This window comes from Haplochromis burtoni, unplaced genomic scaffold, assembly GCF_018398535.1.
Source record: "Haplochromis burtoni strain Fernald_Lab_line unplaced genomic scaffold, NCSU_Asbu1 Contig_10, whole genome shotgun sequence".
NCBI classification, from domain to species: domain Eukaryota; kingdom Metazoa; phylum Chordata; class Actinopteri; order Cichliformes; family Cichlidae; genus Haplochromis; species Haplochromis burtoni.
The window spans coordinates 4,253,017-4,277,541 of NW_024582371.1; the positions used below are offsets into that span (position 1 = coordinate 4,253,017).

A 24,525-nucleotide genomic window follows, 5' to 3' on the forward strand; every position below is an offset into this window, starting at 1 on the left:
TCGAACGCAGATTCACTGAGCGCTCAACACAGACAGCATCGTCAGAAGGAAAGTTGATAAAATAAATTACAAATTTTGTATTGTTCGATACATATGCGTACCGAACTGAAAGCACTGTATCGAACGGTTCAATATCAATATGAGTATCGTTGCACCCCTAAAATATATACATATATATATATATATATACACACACACACACTTCTTCCACTCAAGCTGTGTGAGTGCACAGCGGAGGTAGGGGAGGGGCCGTTAGACAGACTTGATTGGCCAATACAGTGTCAGTAATGAAAGTGAATGAATGGGCTGCTGTCAGTACTTGCAAGTCCGGTGCACAGCGGCCCTTCAAGCTGCCCCATCGACCCAAAAGTGCGTCGGCCCACCGGGAAAATGCCCAGTATGCCAGATTGCCAGTCCAGCCCTGCCAGGAGGACCCCAGTGAAAATCCCCTAATGCCTCCCAGACAGTTTTCCTAAATTGAATGATTTATTCAGTTATTGTCTGCTATGGGTACTAAATTGAAGCATCTCACAGTATGAAAAGTAGGAGTACTCTGTCAGTCATTTTAAAGAAGAAAAGCTCAGATACCATCGGTACATTTATCATCTGGATGGGGATCTTCCTACTCTGGAAGTTATCTGAATCTTGGCAACATCATCAGATGTACCTGAAATAGATGCTTTGGTCATCCCACACATAAAAAGAAGAACTGATGCTGCAAAGTCCATTCCAAGCAGCAATGACCCTCCTGGGAGTGAGAAAACCTCCATCTGTTGATGCTCGGCTGGAAAAGCTACTTGAAAAAGGTGTTACCTTTCTTCCTTAAGCACAGACAGGAGGGTAGCAACTGTTTGATCCTCCTGTCATAGGCACCATGCTCTGAGCATAGCATGAGGCAAATTGTGTGCTCTAACTCCCTGTGGTGTGTTTTTAGTTCTGATTCATGTACAGCTATAGTGAAAGTTTCCATCAATAAGTCAGAGTTGTTCAGATGGTTGCTGGTCACTTATGCTGAACGTTATATTTATGGACAGAATTTCTAGGTGCAGCCCAACGGTGATGGGCACAGGATGTTCAGTTTAATGGTCACAGGACCTTGCCTTTGTTTTTCACAGATGATGTGGTTCTTTCAGCCTCATTGAGCTATGATCTCCAGCCCTGCACTGTTTGCAGCTGAGTGTAAAGTGGTCGGGAGAAGAATTACAAGATGTCTGAGGCCATGGTTTTCTGGAAATTGCCCATTCTGGAATAAGTTGCTGCCCCAAGTGGAGGAGTTTAAATACCTTGAGGTTTATTCATGAGTGAGGGGAAAGTGGTGCAGGAAATTGACCGGCAGATTGGTGAAGCCTTTGCAGAGATACGGATGCTGCAAAGATGTTGTGATGATGAGAGAGCTGAGCGTGAAAGTAAATGTGTCAATTTATCGGTTGCTCTGCATTCCCATCCTTCCCTATGGTCAGGAGCTCTATGCCATGACTGAATGGATGAGATCATGAATGCGAGCAGCAAAAATTAGATTTCACCGAATGGTGTGTGCGCGTGTGTGTTCACCCTTAGGGTAAGGAGCTCAGCCATTCGAGAGGGGTGCAAAATAAAGCCGCTACTCCTCCACGTTGAAAGGAAAGGTTGAGACTGTATGGGCATCTGACCAGGATGCCTCCTGGGCACCTCCAGGCTGAGAAGTTTTTAACAATGTAAACGGGGGCAGATCCAGGACACACTGGGGAGATTTCATCTCTGGGCTGGCAAGTGTGTCTCTGTCTCCTAATTTAATTACATGGGGTCAAAATGAGCCAACTGACTTCATCATACAAATACAACAGAATTACTGAAAACTTAGTCATACCAACATCAAAAGATGGTAAATAAGCTGTTAAATAATAATATGGGTTGTAGTTGACATAAAGAATTACAAGGTGCAATAAAATTATTTAATAATAACTTTGTACAGCACATGTTAACTTCCTCATAATTATGCACTGGTACGACAGCTTTTATTCTCAACGATCACAAGTTTAGTGAACTGTTATAGTCGTCACACTAAGTGTGTGAAATGTTTTGAAATTTGAAAAAAAAAGAGAGCAAAAAAAGTAACTGTTAAATGAGTATCTGAGATCATTTCCATCAATGGACGATCATTTCCGTCTAAGCAAATAGTGGGAAACTTTCTCCTGTGACATCTGTGTTTTTCTTTTTTGGCAAAATTAATGAAATTCCCTGTAAAGCCAGAGCTGCCAAAAACCTGTCAACAACAGGGAGAGAGGGACCCAAAAAAGCAACATGCTTGGACTGAAAAGCTCACATCTCTCGCTCCATCTGTCTGTTTGCATATCTGCATGGAAATCGCAGACAGAAAGGCAGCAGCGACCTGTCTACAGCCTGTCTTCATTTGTAATTAAGTAGAGCCAGCGTCACAACCTGAATTTGACTAAGGTGGTTCCCCTCAGTGATGTAACATTGTTTTTAGGCGCGGAAGCTGCTGTTATAAAACAATCATTAGACCAAACATAAAATAATAATTATAATAATAATTATGTGCACTCAAGACACAAAAGTCATCCTAACACAATTAGCCTACTGTTTTTAGACAGTGTGCCATATTGGTTATTAAGCTGTGATATGCACTGAATGACCAAACTCAAAGTAAACTTTGTAAAAAGTTACTTTCTGTCAGGGTTCCTGGGTCGGTGACCCAGTGTTTTCAGTTCACATTCACTGTTTACCTACTGCCTGTTCCACTTCCTGTTTTATTGTGTTAGCCTTGGTCTGTGTGTATTATGTTCAGTCCTCTTCCCATTAGTTCATTATGTTCAGCTGTGTACTCACCGGTCTCTCATTATCATCATTATCACCAGTCTGTGTATTTAAGCCCTCTGTTCTACCCATTCAGTGTCGGGTCATTGATGATGTCGTTCAGTTCCGTTAAGTCAGCCAGCCATTCAGTCGTCCAGCCAGCCATTTTCTACCTCTGTTCTGTTCATCCACTCCTTATAATAAACCTTCACCAGTCTTCACCTACCTGCGAGTCCTGCGTTTGGGTTCCTTCCTCCTCGCCTCCACACAACGCCTGACACTTTCGAACTCAGTCTTAGTAAATGTTCAGAAACCATATCAGTTTCTGTTAAGTCCAAAGTTCTCAAAATACAAGGTGTTTAGAAAAACCTTTTTCTTCTTGCCAGTAATAATAATAATAATAATAATAATAATAATAATAATAATAATAATAATAATAATAATAATAGGCCACAGGTGTAGCGCTTTTCTACTTATGAAAGTAACACCAGTGACTGTCCAGATTGTCTCACACTGTCTCAGTGTGGGTGAGAGCATATTGACCAACTAACTGACAACTCATACTGAAGACTACAGTCCTGGTTTTAATGTAAAGATACCATAATCTCATCTAGGCTTTCAAAATGACAGATGTCTGTAAGCCTTGATTAGCTTTGATCAACTTTGATAAATCAAAAGAACGGTTCTCGATATGTTCATTCACAGATATCTTCAACTGAATTTTAAACCTGTACACATGAATGGACAATTCATTTGTATATTGCCTTCGTCAGGTACACCTTGCTGTACTAGGTGTATCTAACCTTGTACCTTGACGGACCTTTTTGTCTTCAAAATTGCCTAAAACTGTCTTAATACTTGGTTATTATAAGTGAATATGATTATTATTTTCTAACTGTAAAAACTGGGCATATTAATGCAGACTAATGGAGGATTTTCCTTGTTTTGAAGATCCAAACGCTGTACCCATTAGCACAAAATGTACAAATTAAGAAGGCGACCTTCCCAAATTCAGTGCAAAAAAATAAAAAATGCGAATCATGCTCAGGAGCACAAAGTAGATTGCTAAGTGTGCCAAGAAAATATCTCCTTAAATCACTTTTCTTCCTCATTCTGATTCTCACAGTTTGAACTTCAGCATGCCATCATGACCATGTGCATTGTTTTCATTGGATTGGCTCATTATACATTTGCACTAAAAAGCAGCTAAACAGGTGTATCTGCTGGTATCTAGTCATGTGGCTGGTGAGGATAAAGCCCTGTGTGAGTATCTGGAATAAATGACAGACCTGCGTAACCTTTAATCTTTATTCAGCTTGTCATACTGAAACATGCCTTCAGCTTCTGTAACAGTTGTAAAGTTTTCTTTGTGTCTGGATGAAAGTGAGTGAGAGTAGCAAGCAGATCCTCTTGACTTTGTGAACTCAAAAACATGGGTCTCGCCTCCAGTCCATTTGAATGAAGAGTCTCCTTACAGAGCCACTAACAGACACTGAATGACATAACAGCACTTCACATTCTGCTGGAAAAACAGCACTTAAGCTAGTAGAAAGCCACACGATTTACGGTCAAAGAGCACTTAAACTGTCAATAATAATTTCATTACTTTTCAATACTTCATTATTCAAGTGGAACATGATTACAATTTTCTAAATGTAAAAATAATGCCCATTAATGCAGAGTAATGCAGGATTTTCCTACTTTTGAAGCTCCACAGTAAATTTTGTAGCTAGCAGGGCAATAATATGTGTGCACAATATTAAACTTACAACTTAAGGACGCAACCTTCCTGATTCCAACAGTGCAAAAAAATAAGAAAAAGAGAAACCTAAATGATGCAAAACTACAAATGAGCTGAATATTAACTCACAGCTATGTGATACATTCTAATCACGTCATAGATGGTGTCTGAACGATTCTTCACAAAGTGATTTTCTTGAGAAAAGAATCACATTGAGTGTGCTCCTGCTTTTCACATTGTTCGTATGATAAATCTGTGTAATCAAGTCTTCCAGCACACATGCTGCATCCTGGATGGTGTCTGAAAGATTCTTTGCAAACTACATTTCTTTGGAAACATTTTTTAAAGAAAGAATTATATTTACTAACAGAATATTTTAAAATGAGACTAGAATGTTTTCCTAATTCTCAACTGCAGCATTTCATCTCTTACTCTGTGACTTCTAATCTTGGAGTTCTTTGAACTTCTCAGAAAAGGATGATGCTAACAATAAACAGCAACTCTCAGCTTCAAACCTGCTCCAGTGCAAATCAACATGAGGCATCACAGGTGGCTATATCCATCTTTATAAATAGTCTGTGATTTAGAGAAACGTTTGAGATGAGTGCACAGTTATTTATGTAGAGCATCGCATAGAGGCTTGAAACCGTGGAAAAAGCAATCAGTGTGTATTGAAGAAATTATGTCTGTATGATAATCAGCTGTGTAAATTGGCCAGCTTTCAGAAACCACCGGGGTTTCATTTAATTGTATATTTCTACATAATTTTTTAGCATAGAAATAATAAGTTGATACTATTTGATGATATGTACTGTTCAGTGCAAACAGTCCTTTGAAGTTGGTAAAATAAAATAATTTACCTGTATGCTGATTTCAGGGTGTGCTGGAAGACGTGCAGCTCGAGGTAGGTTTAAAATTTTACTTTTTATATCCTGAGTAGAACCATGTTGCTATGGGGCATTACAATTTTTTTTTTACCAAACCATTGGTAAAATCTATTTTTTTAATAATCCAACAATTCTATGTATAAATTGTGTTAGTAATAATCTCTGGCCCTCTCTCACAGTGTGTCTTTTGTCCCATCTTCCTCTCCTCACCCTCAACTGGTGTTCTTCCTTCCAACTGTAGCAAAGTGTTTGCTCATAGGGGGTCATCTGATTGTTAGGGCTTTCTCTACATTATTGTAGGGTCTTTACCCTACAATAATATAGATATATAAATATCTATATATATATATATATAGAATATAGATATATATCTATATTCTATATATAATAATAATAATAATATAATAATAATATTAATATATAATAATAATAATAATATAATAGAATAATAATATAAATAAAAATTAAAAAATATAATGTATGTTGTATGTGAGATATATATAATATTATATATATAATTATATATATAATATATATGATATATAATTTATTATATATATAATATATATGATATATAATACAGCTGATACTGGAATGCCTAGAATTGTACAAGATCAATGGGACCCTAAGAGCCTTCATCAGGAACTCAATGGGGATGTGGCGTACAACACTAGAGGCCAACTCCAAGCCCATAGCACAAGTCACCATCAAGTGCGGGATCTACCAAGGAGATGCTCTGTCCCCACTGCTGTTCTGCATAGGCCTGAACCCCCTCAGTGAGATCATTAACAAGACTGGCTACGGATACCGACTACGGAACGGAGCAGTTGTCAGCCACCTCCTGTACATGGATGACATCAAGCTGTATGCCAAGAGTGAACGAGACATCGATTCACTGATCCACACTACCAGGCTATACAGCAATGACATTGGAATGTCGTTCGGACTGGAGAAGTGTAGTCGGATGGTAACAAAGAGAGGGAAGGTAGTCAGAACTGAGGGGATTGAACTACCAGAAGGCAACATTGCAGACATAGAGGACAGTTACAAGTACCTGGGGATCCCGCAGGCAATGGGAACCATGAAGAGGCCGCTAGAAAGGCTGCAACCACCAAGTACCTGCAGAGGGTCAGGCAAGTCCTGAGGAGTCAGCTGAATGGTAAGAACAAGATCCGGGCCATCAACACCTACGCCCTGCCCGTGATCAGGTACCCTGCTGGGGTAATAGGCTGGCCAAAGGAGGAGATAGAAGCCACTGACATAAAGACAAGAAAGCTCCTTACCATGCATGGAGGGTTTCACCCCAAGTCCAGCACCCTGAGGCTGTACGCTAAGCGGAAGGAAGGGGGCCGGGGACTGGTGAGTGTCAGCACCACAGTCCAGGATGAGACAACGAACATCCAAGAATACATTGGGAAGATGGCCCCAACTGACCGAGTGCTCAGTGAATACCTCAGGCAGCAGAAACCCAAGAAAGAGGAGGGAGACGAGGAACCATCATGGAAGGACAGGCCCCTGCACGGTATGTACCACCGGCAGATAGAGGAGGTGGCTGATATCCAGAAATCCTACCAGTGGCTGGACAAAGCTGGACTGAAAGACAGCACAGAGGCACTAATCATGGCAGCACAAGAACAAGCTCTGAGTACAAGATCCATAGAGGCTGGGGTCTATCACACCAGGCAAGACCCCAGGTGCAGGCTGTGTAAAGATGCCCCAGAGACAATCCAGCACATAACAGCAGGGTGCAAGATGCTAGCAGGCAAGGCATACATGGAACGCCATAACCAAGTGGCCGGCATAGTGTACAGGAACATCTGTGCCGAGTATAACCTGGAAGTCCCGAGGTCAAAATGGGAGATGCCCCCAAGGGTGGTGGAGAATGACCGAGCTAAGATCCTGTGGGACTTCCAGATACAGACGGACAAAATGGTGGTGGCTAACCAACCGGACATAGTGGTGGTAGACAAACAGAAGAAGACGGCCGTAGTGATCGATGTAGCGGTTCCGAATGACAGCAATATCAGGAAGAAGGAACACGAGAAGCTGGAGAAATACCAAGGGCTCAGAGAAGAGCTCGAGAGGATGTGGAGGGTGAAGGTAACGGTGGTCCCCGTGGTAATCGGAGCACTAGGTGCTAGGCGAGTGGCTCCAGCAGATCCCGGGAATAACATCGGAGATCTCTGTCCAGAAGAGCGCAGTCCTGGGAACAGCTAAGATACTGCGCAGGACCCTCAAGCTCCCAGGCCTCTGGTAGAGGACCCGAGCTTGAAGGATAAACCGCCCGCAGGGGCGTGCTGGGTGTTTTTTATATATATATATGTGTGTATATATATTGTTTGATTTGGTGCTATATAAATAAAACTGAATTCAATTAAATTGAATTAAGACTCTATGGCATCATTGGCAACATTTACTCCTCTGAGAGTAATATTGTTTATTGGTGATTTTACAATGTTCAGCACCACTGCATGACAATGTGGATAAAACCAGCATGCTGAAGTACAGCTTTCTTTTCACTTGTATCTTATTTAAGTATTTTAGGCTATTTCTACCTCTACTTATAATTTAAATAGAAACATTGTACTAATTCTATACTCGATTTTAAAACTTTACTTACTTAAAATTTAGCAAAATTTAAAATCTAAATGTATAATAAATTATGCAAGGTCCCCAAGGGGATCATCTCCAGCTACAACATTAAAGTGAGCGCAACATTAATGAATCAATTCTTATGATCCGGTAACATCATGTACATAATTCTTCATCATGGATAGTTTGAACAGATTTTAACACTTGAACATTTGTATTACTTAAGCAGGATTGTGACTTTTACTTGTACATATTATATATAGTGAGCAAATAATGAAAAAAAAATACTCATTATGTCTAAACTTTTGTGATAAATCTGTGTGAGGGTTGCACATGAGCCTCATCATCATCTTCGTACCTTGTTCTTGGAAGTCAGCTTTACCACCCACTGAACACAGAAGTTTCGCTGAACTAATTATTTATTGCTCTTAATTGTATGTTTTCTCCTTTAACCCTGGAGAACCCATGGGGTCAAATTTGACCCCATGGGTTCTCCAGGGTTAAGACACAGAGGATAAACAAGCACATGCAATGCTCTCTTTTCAGCATTTTAAAGGCTCATTTGAGCTGTGCTGCATGAGCGTCTGTATTTTTTTCCCTTGTTTGGCTATGCTTGATTGTGAGCATGTGCATGTGATTAGAAGGCTATCAACAAAAACAAATGAGCTCAGGCAAAGATTTCCATAACTGCTGGCCACAACACCAAATAAAGGTAGGAAATAAAGTCCTTTTTGTACAGCTGAAGACTGCATGGGGTTACAATGATACAAAAGTGCCTTTTTAAAAATGATAAATCTATTCGGAAACTAAGAGAATACATCAGAATATCTCCAAACTAACCAGTGTAGTAATTTTACAGTGTCTGTTGAAAAGATTTGGCACTTGTTGATGCTTTTGTTATCACATACTGGCAAGATACTCTGTACATAATATTGTGTTGCCAAGATTTCTGTTCTTTTGCTGACAGCCACCCCTATTATATTGCAATCATTTTTCAAACATGCCATTTTCTTTCACAAAACCAAACTAGTGAGCTTTCAGATGGGGAAGAAAAAAGCTCCTCAGACAAGAAAGTTAGACATGAAAGAGCACAAGAGTGGCCTGAGCTATCACTAGCACTATTAGCTCCCATTCACACACTCTGTTGAAACAAGTCTAGTTGAAAAGGTCATAGCTATATCAGAGTCCATTATGAAGTAGTCTTGTAACAAAACAGTTACTCCGCTTTATATAATAATAACAGGACATAAAAAATGCTTTAGAAAAAAAGCTGCAAAAGGAACGTGTAATTATTTCCCGTTGACCCCTCGTGCTTCTAATGGAGTCCAACATCTCACACCTACCCCCGTTACTCCCTCCTCTTCTCTTTCTCTCTTTCTGTGAGAGTGTGTGCTTGTTCCCTTGTGAGGTTTCAGAGGTGAGGCTGCTCGCCAGTTCCCCATTGAATTCCTGAACGATGCACTTGATCGTCATAATCTAATCACCTCCAGCTTCATCATATTGGCCAGCTCTTTCAACCTCTTTCAGCCAGATTTTTCCAGCTGGAGCTGTAACATTTAGAATCATCACTTGCAACTCTTGCATTATCTGGTGAAACCGTTTCTTTCACTGTGCTTCAGTGTTCTTCACATCTTCAGCCAACTGGCTCTCTCTGTCTAGTCCTCATTTATAAGAAACCCGTAACTAGCTGCCATCTTCAGCCACAGTCTATCGCCACCTCAACCTCTGCTTTCCTCCAACAGAATACTTGAATCTTGTTAATTAACAAGACAATTAATTTATTACTTTTGTGTAACAAATAACAAAATAATAAAAAATAATTTACCGGGTCTTAAAATTAGGTAAATACAACCTGAGATGACCCACAACACGTGCCATATTATTCTAGTTATTATCTATTTATCAAAAACTAGGCCAAAATGCAAAAGCGGTGTAGGAAAAGCCAAGTACATCCCATGATTTGATAGCTTGTAGAACCACCTTTAGCAGCGATAACTTGACACAGACTTTATCAGCCTCTCACATTGTTGTGGAGGAATTTTGGCCCACTGTTTTTGACATTGTTGCTTCAGTTCATTGAGGTTTTGTAGGCATTTGTTTATGCACAGCTCTCTTAAGGTCCCACAGCATTTCAGTCAGGTTGAGGTGTGGACTTTGCTGCACCTGGATTTTTTAATTTTTCAGTCATTTTGTTGTAGATTTGCTGTTGTGTTTGAGATCATTGTCCTGTTGCTTCACTCGATTTGGGCCAAGCTTTAGCTGTTGGACAGATGGCCTCATATTTGACTATATAATGCTTTGGTAAACAGGAGGGCTTGTGGTCAACTCAATGACTCAAAGGTTCTCAGGTTCTGTGGCTACAAAAAAATACACAATTTATAACCTCCACCAACCACCACCCCCACCGTGCTTGACAGTTGGCATGTACAGATGTGCCATGTTTGGTTTTCTCCAAACACAGTGCTGTGCGTTATAGCCAAACAGCTCCACTCTGTCCAAAACCCTTTGCTCCAAACGTTTGCCCAAACGCGTCTTTGCAAGCTGTGCTACCTTTTTAGAGAGAACAAGCTTTTTTTCAGCAACGCTTTCAAACAAATTGTTCCATGTTTTTTGAATTTAATTCAATTAACAACCTAACTGAGGCCTTTAGAGTCTGAGATGTAGCTCTTGTGTTTTTTGTAATTTCTCTTAACTTGGGGCGAATGTGCTGGGACATTCATTGTATTTAATATTGGGAAATGTTTTGATTTTTTTCCACTTGTGACTAATCTTTCTCACAGTAGAATGATGGACTTCAAATTGTTTGGAAACAGCCTCATATCCCCTTTTTAGATTGATGGACAGCAACAAAGACCTGCTCTATTTCAGCACGGGCCAGACTGAAAGACAGAGCCACCTTGTGATCGGACAAATCCTCCTCATTTCCAGTTTAAACTTCCATCATGGTGCACTTTTTAAGGCTGATATACACATTACTGTAAATAATCAGTAACTGCACATATTTTAACATATTATGTTTTTGCTGTTTTGCGTTGCATACTACACAATATTATTGTCATATATTTTTATGACAAAGAGACTGATGCACAGCTTTAACTTTCCAGCTTGCCTTGGTAAATAAATACTAACAAAATAAACAGTGCTGTGGTTCAGTGCTGTTTGCTCAGTATTGCTGCATTATGCGGGTTAAGTATCTGCTGTTGCTCCAAAGACAAAACAATAAACCAGAGACTGTTTGTTTGGCTGGGTTTAGCTAACTGACTGCTGTCTCATCTACTGAAATGTGTTGGCTCAGATACAATAGACATACAGTGTGTGACCTTCCATGTATCTCACTTGGCAGCACAATCAATTGTCAGATACTGACTAAAATTATTTTAATTACACAGTAACAAACAGGCATTTAAAAAAATGTTGGTTTATGAAGAGCTCATAGTCACTGCTGCTGAGAAACAATGAAGATACAAATTGATGTAATTAGTCAGGCCTCATTTCTTTCATTTTGATGCCTGACTTTACCTTTTACTTTATTATTTTTTTACTTGCTTTCTTCTTTTTGCTGAGACATAGGTACACATGTTCAATTAATGTTTCAGAAAGTGCTTATGAGTGCTGCAGCCGTTCTTAATCATTTATCTTTAACTGCTGTTAAAGTCTGGTGCAAGAGGAACTTATTGCTTATTATCTTCACTTTCAATATCAGAGTTAATAATTGCCACCTGCTACCAGTAAAAACACGTGGTTGATGCGTTGAGACTGGAAAGCACTATGTGGGGAGGGGGAATGAAAGGGAAGGAGGCCAGCAATAACACCAGGGAATTGCACCCCAGAAAATATTAACATACAATAAAATCTCTCAGTTATATTGTAAACTAACAGAGACACAAAGATTTATTATATTGAGACAAGGATGTCAAATCAAATGGGTGGGGAACAGAGCTGCTGGAGAAGAAAAGCCACAAAGCAGATTTCCAAATACAAGTAAGGAATTAAAATCCTACTTCATTGATACTATAATCTAAAAAGACCTAATCAGAAAATCAAAAGGCATGGACATTAAAAGAGTAAAAACCATCAGCCTTAATTAATCTTAAAGAAAAACGAGGAAACTAGGTGAAGACCACTGTGGTGGGGCGTGGTCTGCGGTGCCGTGCAGGGAGGGCGGACGCACCTGCACGGCATCCTTAATCACGCCCGCCGAGTTATAAACACGGGGACTCAGGGGTTGGTGTGTATTGTGGTGTGGTGTATTTGCGGCTGGCAGCTTGAGAGCTGCAGCCACATGAAATAAAGATGGCTCAAAACTATGATCTTTGGACCCATCGTGCCTTAATTCCACCACAACCACCTACAGAACAGCCTCCAGTACACTCATGAGAGCCCAGGAGTGCACATAGGTACTCAGTGCTCCACTCCTCACTTCAAATGAAATGGTATAATCTAGTTTGGTGGCAGGGTGTGGTTCATCTCTGGAAGGGAGAGCTGGCATAGACTATGACCACTCCAAACAGCTGAGTGGCACATCAGACGCTCCACTTACATAGTAAATGCCTGACCAACCTAAGATAAATACAGAGAGATGATAATAATAATAATAATGATAATTAAAGCAGAACTGGGAAAAACAATGCAGATTAAGGCAAAAGACTTAAACAAAACTGCATCAGTGACTTCATATGGACACTGGATTAGATTGGCAGAACAACAGCGGGGTTCTGGCAGAAGTCGGCCAACTTACACTTCCAAAAACAAGGCAAGCGACAAGATACGCACTGAATCACTGACTTTATACTACCTGTGACAAACACGCTCAGCTGCAACCAAAGTAAATGAAGGGAGGCCAAGTGAGAGTAAATCAGGGGGGGTAGCTTTATTATGAAGCATGATTTGGGGCTTAGAGAGATCCAGCTTCCACCTTCACTCCATAAACACGTGAATTATGGAGATATAGAGAATATTATGGACACACTGACATTATGTGTATGGACATATTAGGTCACACATCACCAAATAAATGAAAATAATAGTAATATTATATAACAAATAGTGTACCAGTGTACAGAATAAATCACATGAAGCAACAGTAAGGCAGAAAATTGAGAACAGAAAATAGCATATGGAGGAAATACTGAAATAAAAAACACATTATACATTGCATACTTTTCAGAGTGTGTGTGTGTGTGTGTGTCACATTAGCAAGTCTACAGGAAGCTAAATATACTGAAAGTTTGATTCCATATGTAATGTTATATCCCAGCTTGGACTGCATGACGTCAAAGAGTCTTGTTTGTCCTCCTGTTCTTTGCTTCTGTCTCGTTGTCTGGAAATGTGCCTGCTTGTCAGATGCTGTTTTCTACTTTTCCCTCCAATCTTGCAATTTACATTCAGCTGTTTTTATATTCTTTATGCATGTCATGAGGACCAGGCAACACATGGCTTTTGGCTGATTAAAAATAGAAACCACCTTGCTTTGGTGACATCAGATTTCAGTCTCTTCTTTAATGCACATATTTACTTTGCAGCTCATTCTTATTCCTGCTTTCACAAATTCTGCTTTCATTTCCTTATATTTTGCCATTAGATGCATCCTGTTCACAGTGCTATACAACATGTTCGCTTGTCTGTCTCTACTGCATTGCAACATCCTGTTTGTTTGCATTATTATGCTGACTGATGATTGAAAGCCCTGGCCCAGATGGAGTTAAGGGAAAGCACCAATGCATAAAACAGATAAAGCAAGATTTACTGTGAATGTAGAGCTTTAAATATTTCAGCACGGGATATAAATTGAGTATGACCTTGAGATTGGTATAATTCCAGCCACATGCACACATGTAATTGTAAGTTATCAAAACAGCAAACCAACTTATCAAAACATTTCAGAAATTGCAGTCGTTAAAAAGCCGCGTCGTGTAAAATGATTGCCATAAATGGCTCTGAATAAGGATAATAACGCTGTTTGTTTTGCCGTTTAAACAGGAATAAATGACACATTCTGTGCATGCTAGGTAACTGAAGTGAAGCATCATTGCATCAGCCAGCATTCAGGAACCCCTAACATGCTGTATAAACAACTTTCACGACAAGCCTGTACACAATATCAGCATCAACACTGAAAGCACTGAATATTTCAAATCAACCACCCACCTTGTCCAGCAGCGAAAGAGCCAGTCCCCCCCAAAAACACTCACATCTGTTTCTCTCTTCCTCGCTCTCTCTCCCTATTTCTCTGAGTGGGGAGGGGAAAATATGAAAATCCAAGGGTCATTTTTAAATTGAAAGTACTGAGTCGAAACTGTATGCTAATGTTACTAAATGGCACAGGCTGGTTGTCCACTTTCCACCCAGGGGCTCCCTAAGCAGATAAGAGCCCAGAACCACTACTTCCAGTTTGGCTACCATTAGACTATATTAGATTGTGGCAGAGAATTTTTTTACCTGCCTGTGGCAGTGGCTTACAGTGTGTGAACGTTGCCCACACAGTAATAACTCATTTGCACAGCTTCAGTTTTAACACTTCCTGTATTACCACAGTTACCTGAAATGAAGCTGCCAGTGATAATTTCCACTTCTGGACATTGTTTAACATGTACCATTATTTCCAGGTGTTGGACAAGTGAGAGGTGGCCTGGACTGCACTGTACAGCTTCTATGTATGCTCTATAATTGTGCTTCCCCATAAAACACTATGGAGTTATAGATATTGCAGTACACCTGTGTTTTGACTATATTTAGACTCATTATTTCAACAAATCGTGTGCAGGCTTGCTGATCAATCAGAAAAACAACAAAGGACTGTGTCCGTGTTATACGTGTTATTAGAAGAAAAGTGTAATTAAACAGAGGATGATTGGTACCAGCCCGTTTATTGATAATGTAATAGTCGGACAATAGTACCTTTGTTTTGAAACAGAACTGCAAACTGTTTAAGTGCAGAAGCTTCTGCTAGTTTGGATAAACACGTAATCCCATCAGGCCCAACAGCCACAGGCCATGAAAGATCAATTTGTTTTCTTATGAGAGGCTGAAGAATAAAGGACATTTTTCTAATCCAAAAGGGAGTACAGATCTGGTGCTAGGAGCAGAGACAATGTGATGGCACTGGGTCTTTAACTTAATGTTTCTATGTTTATGGACATTATACTGTTTATTTTGAATATAGTTTCATGGTTGTTTTTACATCATGCTTAAAGTATGTTTCTTTTAGCATTTAGTTTAGTGATCTTTGAGTTTTTCTTCCCTCAGTGTCTGCTCCTCTCCTGTGTTTAGTCAGCGTTGTCTTCGTGTTGTTTATTTCTCGTCTACCCAGTCAGTCATGTCCCCGTGTCCTTTTCTCCCTGGTCCAAGTGTCAAGCCTGTCTTCATCTCCATGTTTATCCTGCTTCCAGTTTCTTTTCCAGTGTACAGTGTGTTCAGTTTTGCTTCCCTTGTCCTCTTGTCCTGCACATTTAAGTCCTCAGTCTCCCTCTGTTCATTGTTTTTCATTTATTGTGTGTTTCCTTGTGTTCCACGGGCCCTCCCCTCATTTATCATTTATTCCTACTTGATAATTCCTAGTTTCTGAATTTTTATATGTTTGTACTTTTGAGTTTAATTAGTCACAGCAATAAAGTTACTTCTTCCACAGATGCTCTGACAAACACAAAGAGCAATACAGGACTATATATATATATACACACACACATTGATAACTGCTTGGGAGCAAGACACAGGCAAAGGTAAGACTATCAGACAAACAGCCTAAACCAGCTGTCAAGGTAAAAAAGGAAACACCCAAAAGATACTTTTCTAATCCAGAGGCAACAAGACTCAGAGGGTAAAGCTGAGTACTAAACCGACTATTGCTAACTAATAGAACTCAAGGCATGAACCAAAGCTAAATGCTAAACTGAAACTCTGTGCTTGAGTATCGGAAATCAAAGAGGCAATTTTAACACCACCGGAAATGTTGTGGAATCAAAAAAGATCACTCATTCGTTTTAACTTCATACACTCTGATATAATAATAATAATATATTGACTGTTGCTTCAGAACCCAAAACAGCAGATGACTTCAGAATCATTATTTCCTTACACCTCTTCTGCCCTCACCTTTTCAGTAATGATGTCCCTGGATGATTATGTGGAATAAGTATGTTGTAATGCCTTCTCATCACACAGTGAGAGAAGGCTGATGACAGATTATTGCTAAATCAGCACTTGGGCGGTGAAGCATAATGCCTTGCAAGCAAAATTGGAAGGATTGAGGGTTGAAAGGGTTCATGAACACAGTTGCTGAAATGTGTGCGGCGTGACTTCATCATCACACACCATGTGTTTATACACCAATCTGCAATTGATCATTTGTTATTATTAATCTCTGGCTCTCTTCCAGTGTTTCTTGGTTCTGTCTGATTTCTGCATGTTAAAAGGGAGTTTTTCCTTCACACTGGCGCTGCACAGGTCTCCCACTGATCTTACAATATAAAGTGCCTTAAGGCTACTGCTGCAGTGATTTGACGCTATATAAATAAACAGAATTTAATTGAGTCTGGTGGACTGGTTTCTTCTTTTGCTTTGCTCGCACAGAGCATTGAGAGTAAATAAGTGTGAGAGAGCATAAGGTAGGAAGTAACAGATTCCACGTTAATGGGATCACAATGATCGCACTGGGAGAAATGGAAAAACGATTGAAACACTTTACACATCGTGGATGAGTGAAGAGAAAGGGCACTCAGAGGCGTGAATGTGTGAACGATCGTGTTATTTTCTCTGCAATATTGTAGAGACTGAACAAAAAACAGCAGAAAGTCCTAGCAGCTCCAGGTCCTCACTGTGAATCCTTGGACTCAAAAAGGCTTGGCTGGAGTGACCCTGCCCTGCTGGACTCCAGCATTGATCCAAACTGCACCCACACAAATGATTATCAGCACTCACATCACCTCTCACGAGAAGGAACAGAGCTGGGTGTATTTTATAATGAGTGGATGTAAGAATGAGGTTCAAGGACTCATGGTAGTTTCTCTTCTCGTGCTGCTCTCCGATTCCTTCAAGGTTCAACGAATCAGCAAGACGGTGTAAACTCAGTGCAGACTGGCATGTGTATTGGTGACTTTTGAACATCAAAGCGAAACACTATCAGAGAGACATGAAGACAAGACGATGCTTTTCGTTAAAGAAAAGGTGAGCTGTGAAACCAAAGATGACTAATCTTAATAAACAAACTCTTATTTTAGACAATTCTGAACAAAAGTTATTGGCAGGCTAATGGTTGCTCTTCAGTTCGTCATGTCTTTGTCCATCACCTTACAAGTGAAAGTGTCTGACTTTGTTCTCTGATTGCATCAGTGCATTTCAGCAAGCCCATATTTCTTCTTTTTTTTCCCCTTTCTTTATCAATTGTTTCAGAACAGCAGAGAAAACGGCACATATTCACACTTTCAGCAACACCTCCCGAGTGTGCATACTCACCCACTTGGAAAAGCATACACACACAAAAACTACAACACACACACAAGCCCGCAACACGTTCATGCCACATTCATGCACTTCTTTGTAGACAACATCAAGCAGCTAATGTGGTGATTCTTTGAATTCCTTGTAGAGTCTCTGTGTATTCAGTCGCCCACTAAGACTTATATAACCAGTGAGTACATGGTATTTTCACTTAATGATCAAACATTTCTCCACTTGGTAATATGATTGTTTTATTAAACTCTGGACTAAACAGCGCTCATTTCTTTTTCTTGATTTTTCTACAAAAACTAGAAGATAAAATAAATATCTTCCTCAACCATTTCTGCATTCTGTGGGAAATAAGGCCTAATAATTGTTATTGTTATGTACTCATTCTGGCATTCCTACACATGGTGGTGTTTATTTTTAATGAATTTATTAAATATTCTTAAACTGGATAAAATTATTTGGTTTCTTTGTGGAATCGTTGATGTTTGTGCGTAAATCCTCACTGTTTGGGTCAAGTTTTACACAGGTTGACATTTGACAGCAGTAAATGTGACCCAAAAAAAAGGAAAACAGGTACAGGTGCTACATGGAGGCTGGATTTTAGATGCACAAGAATAATCTTAGTTTTAGGGAATCTTCAAACTGTGAAACTGTACATATCATATCTGTGTGTATTTTTTGTGGGACAGTAGTGACAGAGTTGAAGAGGGACCTTGAGACTGTCTGTATTTCCACCTAATTTCTTCAGGAAATGAAGAAGCCTCTTGGGTGAAATGTCTTCATGACATGAAGAAGTCCGGTCGCTCCTAAAATGACCATGACTTGGATGACTGAGACACAGACAATGTTACTTGTAGTAAAAAAGTGCTTTTTGTGGTCAACAAGACCAGGAACATGTCATAGAAATGTAAGAAATTCTCAAAATAATGAAATACGAATCATTTTTTTTAAAACTCCAATTAAAACAGAGATCAAAAGAGGGATTGTAGGAGTTTCCTACCACTGCTTTGAATGCAGAAACTAGTTTGCAGTAAGCATTTTTTTAAGTTTTGTGCTTTGTTATAATAATCTAGATATGGATAATTATGCAATCTTATTATAAGGTTGATTTTTATGATGAAAGTGTCTGTCTAAATAGTTATGCATGATTACATAATAAATACCAACACTTTCACAATGTTTTTCCCAGTTTTACTTCAAATAATTTATATTTAAATCATTATGTTTTGATAGGTAAGAGAGGCCATGGCATTGCATCATAATGTAGATTTTACAAACACTAATTTACAAGAAATGAGTGTAAAATTTAAAAAAAAACTATCTCTTCTATGAAACCTTTTTTAAGGATTAATCATCCATTTATTAACGTCAGTTAGGCTAGTCATACATTTTGTATAGATTTATATTTAAAAGGTCAGTATAGACATTCATTATGAGGGAATCGTTGGTTAAAAATTGGCAAAAACAAAAAACAAAAAAAAAATTGTTCTCCTCATTGATTCTTAGTTGGTCTTTTCTGAACTCACATCTCATCCTAAAATTGCTTTCCATTTCAAACGAAGTCAGTCAGTCAGTCAGGAATCACAAATCAGTTTATTTCCAAAAAATTAAAAGTTACTTTTCTAAAACCTACTCTTTTGACAAAATGGAATTTTTCTTCCATTTTGTCAAAAGCCCTCATTATTGGATGAATTACAGTCATTGGATGAATTTGTCAAAAGCCCTCATTATTGGATGAATTACAGAGGAGTACTGTTGCACCTCTCTAAACCTTTTAATTTAAGAACTGGTACATCTGGTCTTCTCTCATGCAGGTAATCCATGACTGGGTTGTTGTAAGCAAGCTGAGCAAACTCTGTGTGTTTGTTGCAAGAGGTTGTACTTGGAGATATTGGTGCTTCTTCCTCCTCTTGTCTGTCTTCACAAGAAAAGCTGCAGCAGAGAACTGTTTTGGCAATTAGGTGGTCCAGTGGTTTGAGAGAGCGCATCCATTTGGGCAGGAAGTCCCAGTTCTTGAGCTTGTTTGGCAGGTGATGGGGGCTGCGGGACTGCATTACATTCACCATGGTAATGAAGATGGTTACACCCAAGAAAGGAGCCCCAACTCCAGCCATCACCTGCCAACCAGCCAGTGAGAGGCCCAGCACCAGTGATGGAAGCAAGAGGAAACAGAGGAGTAGGTACAAGATTGCAAACCAGCGGTACTTGGCAGTGCGCTCACCGAGAACACGAGCCATCCTTATCGGTAGACGCATGAATGGGAAAGGATACCACAACAGAATGCCAAAAACATTGAAGAAAAGGTGACACAGAGCAATCTAGAAGACAAGAGACCTAATAATTAAGAATTCAAATGCTTAATGTGTATTGATGTCAACTCAAAGTCATACCAGTAGAAAGCGTCTACTGATTTCTTATAATGTCACACTGATATCATAAATATATTCCAATTATGCAACGTAGCTTTCATGGGTAGCTTATTGTAACACTACATTACAAAATACCTCACACTGCGGAGTTTTTCTACAGCCTAGCTATAACTTGCTATGTTTTGGTTACATGTTTCAAACGGCTACCATATGTTAGGCAAAAAGAGGGTTATTTTGGCAGTATATGGCTGATTTTGATTACTTATACAAAGCTCAGATTCAGCAGGTTATGGCCATGAAGTCAAAACACAGCAAATACAAAGCAAAATCAAACTTTTCAGTTTAAACATGTGATGTTTGTTTTGTTTTAAATTACATTTTCCACAGCAACCCTCTGGAAATTTTTGTTGTTATTATTATTATCATTATTATTATCATTATCATTATCATCATTATTATTATTATTATTATTATTATTATTATTATTATATGTCCTTTGTATCCAGAAAAACAAACAAAACCTACCTGTATGGCAGCAGCAAGTTTGTTCCCAGGACTGGCCAAAGCTGCCAGCAGGGCTGTGGCAGTTGTGCCAATGTTGGACCCAAGAGTGAGAGGATAGGCTCGCTCCAAACTGATTACACCAATACCTGATGAAGATGACAAAGCCAAATGCTGTAAAGCATATCGTATTGGTTTACCAGAAAATATAATTAGTGTTTTGTTCCTGTTGAAATATTTATAGAGCACCACTAAGCTGTACGGAGAGTTCTTAAGATGTTTTGTGACAAATACAAATGCCATCTATGATAGATCTCAGAAATTAGCCCTGTTTATGTACTAGCAGTAATAACCCAATAAGTTATGAAAATTGTTCTCCAGGTGGCGTAATACTTATTGAGATAGTTGAAGGGAAACATCGTGGATATAAAGAAAGAAGGATATTTTTGTACGTGCCATTTGAGAACACCAGATAGTATTTTAATTTTTTAAAGAAATCCTTCTCATAAATGTTAAACTACATCTTTGGCTGATAGGATGATTAGTGACTGCCAAAAGAAGGTCGCAACTGAAAGCTGAAGACATTTATATAAGTAAAGCAAGTAAATAAAAATTGTACTCATAAAGCACCAAAATTCCACAACAAAAATGCTAAAAATATAAAGACAAAAAGCTTTAGCTGCCTTTAGAAAGAAACCAGTTGTCAGGCTAAGAGGAAAGCATTCCAGAGTCTATGGAGGCCATTGCCGTGAACTCTCCCATATGGAAAAGAAATAGTAAAAACATATATGATTTACTCAAGAATATGGCCACTTTCATGAGTAAATCATATATAAATCATATATAAATCATATAAGGCTTACATGATTTACTCATGAAAGTAGCCACTTTCTCATTACTTTCATATATTTTTTTAGTAAGTATACAAAACATACAAGTTTCATTATATAATTTTTCAAGGGATCTTATATGTGTTTTCACTCTTGTATGCTTTTCATACAATTTTCATACAAGACAGATAAAAACTTTATAAGATTTATATATATCTTTTCCATATGGGCTTTTTTTATAGTTCTCTGTCTAGTATGATGGACAGCCAGCAGGTCCTCAAGGACCCCCAAGATGTATGGATGTAAATGTTCAGTGATCTATGCTGTCGCTTGTTCATGTAGTGCTCTAAAAGTCAAAAACAAAATCTTGGTAGTCAGTGGACACTGAATTTACTTGAAAGCCGGAAATGAATGAGCATCAAACTGATATGTAAGTCTCATAGTGGCATTCTGAACAATCTGCCAAGAATGCAAAAAAGCTTTGTTAAAGCAAGCAAATAATAAATTAAAATAATCCAGAAGGTATGAATAAGAATTTGGAATTTAGTGCATGAGACAATAGAACTCAACTTCACAACATTTCTTATCTGAAAAAACAAGATCAAACCAGAGATTTAATGCGACTCAAGGGTTACCAAAGCTTCTCACAGAAGACTTAGCAAAAAGGGAAAAGAACCTAGAATGACCCTTACCCTGATCACAAATCTGTTAGGGCTTCTTTTGTCTCATAAAATTGAAGGAAACAGTCTGCTGTCCAACTTTTAACAGTCTATGGACGAAAGCAAGATGCGCAACTAGGTAACTAGGAAATATCTTGGGGCTATATATATGTATATAGATAGATAGGTAGATAGATATAACTGAAACCTTGTGCCATACCACAGGAAAGACAAGTAGAAGATAAATGAATTTAAGCAGGCACAGAGGTAATAACATGGTTATTAAACAAATTAAACAGCAATACAGCAAACCTTTCATTCCTTTATTAATAGTTTATCAGGATAACCACAAACATGTGGCTAGAGGTTGCAGTGTTAGAATTTATATTGTAGAGAAACCACTGGCCTTGGGGGGGAGAGTGCAGTTTATGGCAAGAACACAACAGTAATTCTTATGTGTTGTTATCAGTGGAGTTCTCTCTGTATGTGTCCCCTGTTGTGACAACTGAAAAACAAAGTTGTGTAAAAACTTTACACTGGTACACTGTTCTGGCATATTTGTGGATAAAAAGTAATTTTCAGCAGTTCCTCAATCTTAAAAAAACAAACACTGCTCAGTTTTAACCTCTCCTAAACCTCTCTTGCAACATGTATTTCATGCATACCTTTATTTGTTTACTGGAAAGTTTGTTTCAGTAAGTTTCAGTGGTTAGAGTGTCTTTGGTTGCATCTAATTCAAGCTCCACTGATGGGAGTTCCACTTGGAGGAAATACCACAAATGTGGCGTCTATTAACACCACTGTTAGAAGATGTGCTTAGATCAGGTTTATTTTTAAAGGGTTTGTTCTCAGTTGGATGGACAATGTTCTGCTTTTTCACTATTCTGGCCATTCAAAAAGCCTTGGCCACTTTCAAAAACCTCTGAACTGTGATTTTATTCCTCCACACCCACTTAAAAGGAAAGGTATGTAAAAAGTCAGCAATTAACAAGCTGCTTGTTCCTGACCTCCAAATGGTCAAAATGACGGAAGTTAAAGTAATAGGTCTGCCATGAAATGCTGGTATTTTTATAAAATGTTTTAGATTTCCTTCTATACACTGTTTAATATATTCACAGTATGGCATAAGCTCTGTGATGTAATTGAAGGCTAAAACATGACAGATATCGAGGTGATTGGTTTCATGAGAAAGACAATCTGATGGGGGGACAGGTGTGGGCAATTGAGGGTGAGGGGGAGACACTAAAAAGAGTTAAAAGTGGGTCATTGGGGAGTTAAAGGCTGTGCTGTGTGGTCCGGAGGGATGGTAGTATCCACTGCTGTTTAGAGTCAGTGGCAATGAAGACAGTTAGTTGTTCCACTGTTAGGAAGGGCGATCTGTTGCCTCCTGAAGACATTTAAGACCAGTAAGTTTGCCTGTATTGCTCTCCTGTTGTCTAACACTGTATCTCCATGATACCCAAGCTATATATTATGTGTATGTGCTTTAATATGTGGGAAAGGTCGATAGCCAGGAATGTAATTTAGCAGGAGGGACAACTTTAAAGTTTCTATTATATTGCATGGGTTAATTGCAGGTCTGTTCATGTGGGTGGCTTGGCTTTTGGAGTGATTTGCCATGTGTAAGTATCCTGTATAACTGTTTGTGTGGGTTGCAGCAGCACTAACTTACAGGAAATTATTGATTGTTCTGGAAAATGTTAATATCTTCTCATGGGGAAAAAATGTCTGAGTACTATGAAACATTAATTGTTTAGAATAAATAGCATGTTGCCACCCAGACAAAACTTCCACATTATTGCTGCATATGAGGCGTCAAGTCAAAACTGGAGGCAAACAAATCCGTTTTTTCCTGCATCAAAGCCTCAAAGAATGTCTTCAGACTGTTACATCTCCTTTTGTATGATCTGCGAATCTCTGAGCAAAGAGTGGACAAAGGGACATTACGTAACCTTCCTGATATATTTTTGAGCCAGAGACAGTTATTGCGCCAGGGTTAGGGTGACACTGACTTAGGTAGGATTCACTTGAAAATGAAACTGACACCAATGCAACAGCCACTTACTGAAAACACGTGTTTTTATTGTCATAATCTGTCCTTCAGTTGCTTCATGGTGACTCAAGGTTTTTTGTGTCAAGTTAGTGAGGTGAGGATTATTTTATGTGCCATCTATAGGAAATTTAGTGATGATCACTGGAAAACATTCATGTCCCCATTCTAGGATTGATCATTTTCTTTATAGCGTTAGTCATGCCGTTCCTCAGCACTTAATTTAGCAAGCTGCTCCTACAAGGTTAAAGCTGATCACCAACAATAAAGCATTTTTTATATATTTTAATTATACTCTATTTATAAAGTATGACCAAATACAATTATATCATCCAATTAAACCAAACAAGTGGCTCATTGTAGGTCAGCATGAGTGAGATAAACCTAAACAATCTCTGTAGAAGGAGACAATTTAAGAGTGGCCTGTTCCAACAAATCAAATGGAAGTTTAGAGTTTCATAGGCCAAGCCTCTTATTATAGGAGCTTTGTAAGAGGATTTGTGGGCACTGCTGGCCCTCTCCATTAGCTGGCAGCGTAAAGGAAGCTTTTTCAATAGAATATGGCCTGTAAATATGCATGGATTTTGACCCTTGAATGACCTTTAACTATCTGCTAAAGCATTTTGTAAACTGTTCTCAAAGACAGACAGACAGACAGA

General features: G+C 38.9%; 1 protein-coding gene across 2 annotated transcripts in view; it reads right to left on the reverse strand.

Annotated features, from left to right (window-relative positions):
* Positions 1–11,947: 11,947 nt before the first annotated feature.
* The window catches only part of slc34a1b (solute carrier family 34 member 1b), a 22,404-nt gene continuing 9,826 nt past the window's right edge, over positions 11,948–24,525 (reverse strand). For both annotated transcript variants that reach the window (XM_005921147.2, XM_014333277.2), the window contains exons 12-13: positions 20,352–20,476; positions 11,948–19,775 (exon numbers count right to left, since the gene is read on the reverse strand). In XM_005921147.2, the coding sequence (XP_005921209.1) occupies positions 19,197–19,775; positions 20,352–20,476 (704 nt within the window). In that variant the 3' untranslated portion in view covers positions 11,948–19,196. The remainder of the gene's footprint in view (positions 19,776–20,351; positions 20,477–24,525) is intronic.